This window comes from Cebus imitator, unplaced genomic scaffold, assembly GCF_001604975.1.
Source record: "Cebus imitator isolate Cc_AM_T3 unplaced genomic scaffold, Cebus_imitator-1.0 Scaffold15, whole genome shotgun sequence".
In the NCBI taxonomy this organism is placed as follows: Eukaryota; Metazoa; Chordata; class Mammalia; order Primates; family Cebidae; genus Cebus; species Cebus imitator.
The window spans coordinates 7,663,059-7,671,951 of NW_016107330.1; the positions used below are offsets into that span (position 1 = coordinate 7,663,059).

Sequence of the window (8,893 nt, forward strand, 5' to 3'; positions counted from 1 at the left end):
GACATCATACCACTGCACTCTGGCCTTGCGAAAGCAAAAACTCCGTCTCAAAAACAAAAAACAAACCAGACGGTTGGAATGGACTGCAGGAGTCAGGGCGAGACACACAGTACCCAATCTGCAGCATGCTCAAGCCCTGACAGCCAGTGTGTGTCAGCTGGGACACTGCCCGAAGCAGTGGCTGCTTTCCCTGACCATGGGGGACTCCTCCAGAGTGGGATCATCTGATGGGAAGCTCCAAGCTGCCAGGCAGGGAGATGGGAGACACTGTTTTACATGTGGACGGTCCTGCAACAGTGCACGTGCTGCTGTTGCAGCCGACAGGTGGTGGGAGCTGGTCTCCTCTCCCGAACGGGGCCAATGCCTGCGGGAGAGGCTGGTCTGGCCACTACTCAGCCAGTCAACACAAGGTGGCCAGCAATCGAGGCTCCTGGGATCCCCGGCGTCTCTGTGGCCGCAGGGAGCTGACGTCCTGTGTGAGGGTCCTGTCTAGGACTCTGCCCAGTATAGACTCGGCAGTAGCCTAGAAGCCAATGCCTGCCAGTCCCTCCCAGAGAAGGGAGGGCGTCCATGGCCTCTGAACATCAGCCCAGCCTCCTGGTGCCCTCTGGTGGGCAGTTGGCCACACTGCCTGCAAGGAGCAGCCCTGGCCTGAATCCCCGGCCGGGGCCTGAGCACAGGGCCCGCTGCTGGTCTGGGGAGCAGTTGCGCTTGTATGTCACTGCGCACAGTACATGCAGTCACTGTTCCAGATGCCTTCCGTGACTTACTTCCTCTGAGTTCCAGTGCGAATATGAAAAACTCCACTTCTGAATAGGACAACTGAGGCACTGACACTGTCCCCGCCTCCCCCAGCATTTCATGGGGTGGATTTGAGCCACCCGTCTCCTGACACCACCTCCTGTGGGTGCCACGGCTCGGGAGGTACATGTGTGAGGAGTTCAGAAAAACGGAGCTCCATTCCAACTGAAAAAACGCAGAAGCCAAGACAATAGACAATGATGTTTATTTAAAATGTTTACTCCAAGAAATATATATATAAAAAAAAATAAGACAATTACAGCACTAAACCAGGCACCTTGGACCGAATCACAACCTCCTCTTGGTTCCCCTTCACACTAAGCCTCTTTCAAATTCTTGTTCCTGAGCTGGAAGACCAGTCAGATGCCCTCGGGGTCAGCGCCAAGTCCGATCCCAGCTGGGCAACTGTGTACCTTTGTCTAGGAGTGCACGATGCCCTTCCCCTCAACTCCTTGTTTTAAAGGATTTAACCCATGAGGAAGTTCATGTTTCAATCTAAGCCAAAAGGAGGTGCAGACAAGGCAGTCTTCACTTCGAAGGTCCCTTTCCTGCTCCAGTCCCCAGCTAGGGCTCTAAAAGAGGCTGGCTGCTGGGCTGACATGAAGCCACCAGAAAAGCTAAGCCCTGCTCCGTCCAGGGCGGCTCCTGCCAAGGCTGGGACCTCGGGTGCTGCTTCCTCAACCCTCTCAGTGCCCACAACTCAAAGGAGAGACCTCAAGGGTGCCAGGGGCACAGGTGCCTGGGCTGCGTTCCAGGAAGACCTGTCCAGGGAAACGGATCAGGTTGTCGCATGGAAGCTGGAGTCAGAGATGGTGGTTTTGGGGTGATTTGAACAAACTGGGTTACTTTAGCAAAGCTCTGAAGTGGCAGAAGCTTCTCCCCTGGACTACTATTGAACACAGAACAAGAGATACGCGTGGCGTCAGGCTAAGTCTTGGAGAGATGCGGGCCAGCCTCCTCCCACAGGGCCTTGGGGGCTGGCGGGACAGACACTGCTACATGCCCTCCGAGGGCAGGGGTCACGGTAAGGAGCGACTAGGGTAGAAAATAGGAAAAAAGCAACAACTAGATCATTTTTGGCATTTTAACATGGAGACAGTGACAAGTGGTAACAATAGCAAAAGCAAAAAAAACTTGAGACCAATCTTTAACTTTCCCATCCACCCAAGTCTCACACTGAAGTTCTACTCCCATCTCCCCCACAAGCACCACTGAACTAAACATCTATTTTAAAGCACCCAAACCAGTCCAGACCCTCTGGAAACCAAGAGCCCCAGCCAGAGCTGTCGCCTCTCTTGGGTCCAGGCGAGAGGAGGGTTCCGGGAAAGGCACCTCGTAACTCACTCAGCGCAGCACACATGGCGGCGAGCTCGGGCACGGGCACTTGATGGGGTCGAGGGTGGCAGTCGCAGCATCTGTGCTGACACGCGAGGAAGGGGACTCTTCGGTAATCCCAACTATTTGGTACCAGAGCCAAGCAAACATGACTAAAGGGCGCTGGGTTGGCAGCACGGTGCCCGAGTCTCAGCAACAGGGCGGCCGTGCGAGGCAGGATCCAGGCGGGGAGAAAAGGAGTCCGAAGCACAAGGGTGATCCAGGTTGGTATGGAAAGGGCTGATCCTTCTTGCAAGGAAGGGAGAATGCACTTGACTGCTGGCTGATCAATCTCTAATTGGCGAGTGCGCGTGACAAGGCTCAGCCCTGACTCCACCAGGAGCCACGGAGCCGACTCAACTGATACAAATGTTCCCACTTCTGCCCCACCCCCAAGTGCCCATGGTTCCACCATCACCTGATTTTCATTTGGATGTCTTTAACAGCTAAAGTAGATATAAATGGCTAAACACAGACCTCCAATCCCCCACCAGGGGGGACATGGCAGATTCTATAATGTCGCAGCCAGAAGGCTGTGGGTGTACAGGCAGCCAAGGGGAGAAACTGAACCCACACCGGCCTAGGCCAATCTGCAAGGAGAAGCAGGCAAGGAGTGACCCGGACGCTCCCGAAGCACGCAAGCGCGATTTTGGATGGAGGCGGCCGGCAGGGACTGACTGTGCCCAGCTGCTGCTGGTTCCTGTAAGGGACATTTTTTCTGAGTAAATGGCGATTCGTCTTCCATGTAGCATCCGCTTGGATCACGATGCCAATTGTAACTGGAAAGGGGTGTTTTGGGGAGTGTATTCAGGAGAGGAACAAAGAAAAAACTTAAAAAAAAACCTAGATTGCTCAAAGTTTCTGCCTCTTTTGTAGGAATGGTAAGTCAACTATGAGCAAGTACTTTAATGTGACATTAAGGGAAAAAACGGACTTTGGAAAGCATACAGAAGAAAAGGTAGTTAACGTTGGATCACTTGTAAAACGGAACCTCAGGGAGTCTAAACAGTAATGCACCTTCGGTCAACTTTTGCTTTTTTAAATTCCTCGTCTGACTTCACGTCCCAGTGCACATGGAAATGACAGCTGCCGCGAGAGGTGTGGAGTTGGAGGAGTCTCCAGGGGCATCAGAGGGTTCGGGGATTATATTCTGGCAGTTTCTTGATCTTCTCTTTCTCGGCCTCACTTTCATCTCTTGCTATCACCAGGGAGTGTGAGTAGCCCATGGCGACCTGGGGGGACAAATCCGTGTTGGGTGTGCATGCGGCCCCTGGGCTAACTACTGTGTTGAGGAGATCCTGGAAACTGGGCTGCCACAGTGGGTCAGCATGGGGAAAAAACAGACCCTTGAAAACTGCAAAAACCCCTCTGCTTCAGAGAGCTAGTTCCCGCGTGATCATCTTGGAGATTAGGGCCTTGCAGGCTGCCCTGGGAGACCCAGCTGGAAGGAAGCCCACTGGGCCACCTCTCGTCAGCAGGGACAGGTGGGACCTGGTTCCAGCTCCACTTCCATCCTCCTCTCCAGCTCACAGTCCTGCCTGGGTGAGGGACACGGTCCCTCTCTGTGTCTCGGCGGACAGGGCCAGCAGCCTGAGTCATAGGGGCCTCGCCCCGCATCTGGCTCCTGCAGCCACGCAGCCTCCACTCAGAGGACCTCGCAGCCTCCACTTGGAGGACTTGCGGACCTGCTTCCAACCCAGCAGATCCGAGTCTCAGGCAGGATGGAGACACAAGTCACGTGCTCGCCCGAGAGTGGAGCTGCTGTGGCCAGTGGGTGGCACCTGTCATCAAGGGTGAGGACAGCCACCCAGCCTGGCCAGTGACCCTCTGCACTCACTCCTGCTGATGACTGTTACCCTCAGCAAATCCTAGCCTAAGGCGCCAGGAAAGTCAGCTAAGGAGATGTGAAACAAGACGACAAACAGACTGCACTGACCAGAAGTGTGGAGTGAGGCACCGCTGGTGTGGACACGTTCCCTTGCCGGCACGGCCGCCCCTGCTCACCTGCTCTGAGAAAATGCCGTCCAGAGTCTTCACCTCCTGGGCTGCAGTGGAAGACTTGGGTTTGTGGTCCCCGTACCCCTGGCGAAGCAAACAAGATGTTCGCAATCAGGGACCAACGTGGCCCAGGCCACGGTGGGGATCACAGCAACGTTTCCTGGCCCCCACTAACCAGGAGCCAGTGGTGATGCCCGTAACCAAGCCTGGCCACCCTTGGACACAAGGGCCAAGTTTATCCATGAAAGCTGCCACCAGCAGGCGACTAGTGCTTAACCTGAGGGAGACAAAGGTGCTCAGCTCTAGCCTGTGGGACTCCTCTTCACACACGTCCCTTCTGAGGAGTATGGCATTGGTGACAGGGAGAACGGCAACTGCGGCCCTTCGGGACCAAAGTCACCAAGAACACGGGCTGACCACAGGCCCTTGATGCCTCCACTGTCCAGGGGGTAGAATAATCACCGTCCAAAACACCACGAAAGGGCTTAAGCATGAAAGGGAGATGATTAGCAATGGCACCAAAGAACCAATTTCACTCCCAGAGACAGAAGGAACTGGAGGAACTGGCGCAGCCAAGGGGGAGTCGTGTGCAAAGGTGTGGAGCTGGGTGACTGAAAGGCTGAGGGCCCCGGCTCAGCTGAAACAGAGGGTCCCTCAGGGCGGGAGAGGCAGACCCTCTCTCCCCAGCCCAGGCCTGCCCACGTGTCCCTGGCTTTGTCTCCCGCCAGTCCCCACCTCGTGCCTTCCCTCCCAGGTGCCAGGCTATGTTCTCACCCTTGAGAAGCTCCCCAAAAAGTCAACCTTGCTCCCCTCTAGTTTCAAAACTTCTGTTTAGAAGGTCAAAGTCTATTTCTGATAGGCCCCAGAAAATATCTGTCCTTCACTAAGAACAATCTGTAGAAACTGGGCCAGGTCCTGTCTCTTTCCTGTCAATGTTTTAAATCGGGCCACCAGCGCATCTGAGCCAGACTGCAAGGGTGTGCAGAGCTCCGAGAAAAAGGTGCGTTCACCATCCATTCCAGCCACAGCTCCAGGGACAAGAAATGTCCTTCCTTCCCCCTCCTCTCCATCAACCAGGTCAGCTCGCAACCACGAGAGGACAGGAGAGGGAGAGAGACTGTGTTTTTAACAAGACATAAGGGACTGAAACTACGACTCCCAAGAATTAAGCAGAGGCTCAAACAGTGACTAGCGCAGGCAAACCGTCAGGACGTACTCCACAGCCAAGCTAGTCTTCCTAACAAAAACTCAAAAGACTCATGTTAGCCGGGCGCGGTGGCTACACCTGTAATCCCAGCACTTTGGGAGGTGGAGGCAGGTTGACCACCTGAGGTCAGGAGTTTGAGACCAGCCTGGCCAACATGTCTCTAGACAAAGACATCTTTGTCTCTAGACAAAACCCTGTCTCTACTAAAAATAGAAAAATTAGCTGGGCATGGTGGTAGGTGCCTGTAATCTTAGCTACTCAGGAGGCTGAGGCAGGAGAACTGAGACTTGTTTGAATCTAGGAGGCGGAGGTTGCAGTGAGCCAAAATCATGCCACTGTACTCCAGCCTGGGTGACAGAGCAAAATCCGTCTCCAAAAAAAAAAAAAGACAACTACCTAGTACCGGGACCTAAGAATGAAAGCTGTTTGTTTGGGGAAGGCCACGTGAGTGAAATTGAGGGCCACGGGTTCTAACCTCATCACTCAAGTAACTGATATTAACAACAGAAACATAAAATCACCCCCAACTGTGAGCTTCCCATTGACTTAAGCCCCCTGGGGGAGAGGGAACAAAATGCAAAATGCAAGGGGAAACTAGATCTGAAAAGTCCCTATTTTCAGAGTTTACAAATGTGCAGGAATGACTCATAATGATCTGACTAGCACAGAACTGTCCCTGAAAACTCTGGGACTCAATTATCTTGCAGACTTTAATACAGTAAGGGGGAGAATCCCATACGTTTTTCTCCCACGTGTTTTAGGAGACAGGTGGAGAGAACCTGGAAGGCCAAGAGCCACCCTAACTGGCTCCAGTTCCCTCTCGACCCTGGAAGGTGACGGCTTACCAGTTCCCCAAAGGTTGGCGACGGGCCCCAGCTGATGGTGCTCTCATCGGCGGCCACAATGATGCTGCTCTTCCTGCAAACAGGGGAGCTGTCACCCTGGGGCCAGCTGCCCCAGCCCTGGACCCACCCAGCTACGGCTCCAAGGGCATGGGTGTGAGCTGCCACTTGTCCTGTGGCATACTCATGCCAAGCAGCAAACACAACAACAGGGCCAACAGGCTTCCCCTGAACCCTAAGACTGGCCCACGCAGGCGACTTCATTAACGACAAAGGCCTTAGGGCCAGGGGCCAAAGGCAGGGGACCTTGTAGTGCACCCCGGCCCAGGGCCTAGGGCTCTCTCAGTAGAAGGTGGTTTGGGGATGAGGAGAGCGAATCAGGATGGAGTAAAAGCCCGTTCCAGAGGGAGCAGCCTTCACGCATAGTAATTTAGGCAGGGCTAGAGGATTCAACAGATTAAAGCCACGGGCCCAGCCCCCTCTTACTGTTCCACCCACACCTGCCAGCTGATGAATCACCAAGAATTGCTAGATAACTCAACAGGTGTCCTTAAATGCACTAAGAACCACTGCTGTCAGGACAATGTCTTCTTCCCAATGTCAGAGCAACTCAAGTCCTACTACGTTTCCAGCTACGTGTAATTGTCAACCTGCAACGCAGGCTTATACCACGCCCTGCTTGTGTATCTTTGTACAGAAACCTTCAAAATGACTTTCTTCCCACGGAGACAGGAAACAGCCATCTGTTCTAGCTGCAAACAGGCCTCTCCCCACCTGTGCCCCTGGACTCTGGGATTCAGCATGCCAGGTGGCCTACTGAGGACACCCCAAAAGGCAGCAGAAACAGGGCCCCATCAGGGAGGGGCACCCTGTGGGTGTGTCTGACACCCCCAAGAAAGGAAGAGACCTCATACACCCAAAGGAGATGCTATGCTGCCACCTACCCACAAGCCAGGCTCCGGATTCTCCAGCCGCAGAGGTCCTGCACTGCTTTCGGGTACATGGTAGATTCACGGGAGGTGTTGGTGGCCCCCCAGAAAAACAGACCACCTGAGGGAAGACAAAACGTGTTTCCACCGTGACCAGATATCAAGAGCCGAGTCTTGTCTTCAGCATTATCAGGGTGAAAAGAGGACAGGATGGCAAACAAGGGTTCTGTCTAAAAGATAACTGGGCCGGGCACGGTGGCTCACACCTGTAATCCCAGCGCTTTGGGAGGCCAAGGTGGGTGGATCACCTGAGGTCAGGAGTTCAAGACCAGCCTGGCCAGCATGGTAAAACCCTGTCTCTACTAAAAATATAAAAATTAGCTGGGCTAGCCGGGCGCAGTGGCTCACACCTGTAATCCCAGCGCTTTGGGAGGCCAAGGTGGGTAGATCACCTGAGGTCAGGAGTTCAAGACCAGCCTGGCCAGCATGGTAAAACCCTGTCTCTACTAAAAATATAAAAATTAGCTGGGTGTGGTGGCGCACGCCTGTAATCCCAGCTACTCAGGAGTCTGAGACAGGAGAATCGCTTGAACCCAGGAGGCGGAGGTTGTGGTGAGCCAAGATCGCGCCATTACACTCCAGCCTGGGCAACAGAGCGGAAACTATCTCCAAGAAAAACAAAAAGCCAACAAAACAAAAAACAAAACAAAACTGGAGTCAGGCATGGTAGTGTGCCTGTGCAGTCCTAGCTACTCAGGACGCTAAGATGGTGGGATTGCTTGAGCCCAGGAGTTCAAGACCAGCCTGGACAACACAGCGAGCTCTTGTCTCAAAAAAATAAAGAACACTGAGAGGTAAGTAAAGGGAATTGGGGTTCGTGGCCTTGGGACAGGACAATGGCCACACAGTTCCCCACCAGAGCACCGATAAGCCAGGGGGAAGAAATCACTAACCCACTTCACTGACGGCAAAGGAGCAGGTGTAACCAGCGTAGATCTGGGATGCCCCACGCCCAGGGAAGTCAAACAGCTTCACCAGGCGGGGAACCATCTCATCTTTCTGCTCTGCGTGGCCCAGCCGGCCATAGCCACCGAAGCCCCAGGAGAAGACTCGCTTCTGGGAGTCTAAGACCAGCTGCAAGGAAAGAAAACACAGGGTTGGAACAAACAGGCTTCCAACAGGCAACAAGAGGGGTCATCATTTCTGCCCGGAAAACCTAGTGCAAACGCTAAGGGCAAAGAGACGGCTACATCCGAGATCCTCTACCAGCAGGGTGCGGTAGCTCACATCTATAATCCCAACACTTTGGGAGGCCAAGGCTGGTAGATGGCTTGAGATCAGGAGTTCGAGACCAGCTTGACCGACATGGTGAAACCCTGTCTCTAAAAACCAAAGAAATATCCTCTGCCTGCCTCCAGCAGAAAGATCCTCTACCTCCCACCTCCAGCAGTGGGAAGGAGGCAACAGGAGCAGGCATAGCAAAATGGCGTGCATTCAATGAGCCCCGTTTGCTATTTTCTCTGCCAGGAACTCCATTTTCCAATTCTTTTTTGTTCTGTTTTTTTTTTTTCAGGTTACAAGTCTTAACCCTTTCCTTAATTACAAACAACAGGGCTATGACTCCAGATGGTAGGGCAAGGCACTTGATTCCTATTAAAACAGAGAGATTCAACTGCAGAAAGAACAGAGGAGAAAAGGCTTACGCCTACATGTCCTGGATTTTTCTTTTTTTTTTTTTTTTT

At 53.4% G+C, this 8,893-nt stretch overlaps 1 protein-coding gene across 1 annotated transcript in view; it reads right to left on the bottom strand.

Annotated features, from left to right (window-relative positions):
• Window positions 1–987: 987 nt before the first annotated feature.
• Window positions 988–8,893, bottom strand: part of RCC2 (regulator of chromosome condensation 2) — a 32,192-nt gene continuing 24,286 nt past the window's right edge. The window contains exons 9-13 of the mRNA XM_017505599.2: window positions 8,105–8,285; window positions 7,167–7,272; window positions 6,226–6,298; window positions 4,180–4,257; window positions 988–3,407 (exon numbers count right to left, since the gene is read on the bottom strand). Coding sequence (XP_017361088.1) covers window positions 3,303–3,407; window positions 4,180–4,257; window positions 6,226–6,298; window positions 7,167–7,272; window positions 8,105–8,285 — 543 coding nt within the window. The 3' untranslated portion in view covers window positions 988–3,302. The remainder of the gene's footprint in view (window positions 3,408–4,179; window positions 4,258–6,225; window positions 6,299–7,166; window positions 7,273–8,104; window positions 8,286–8,893) is intronic.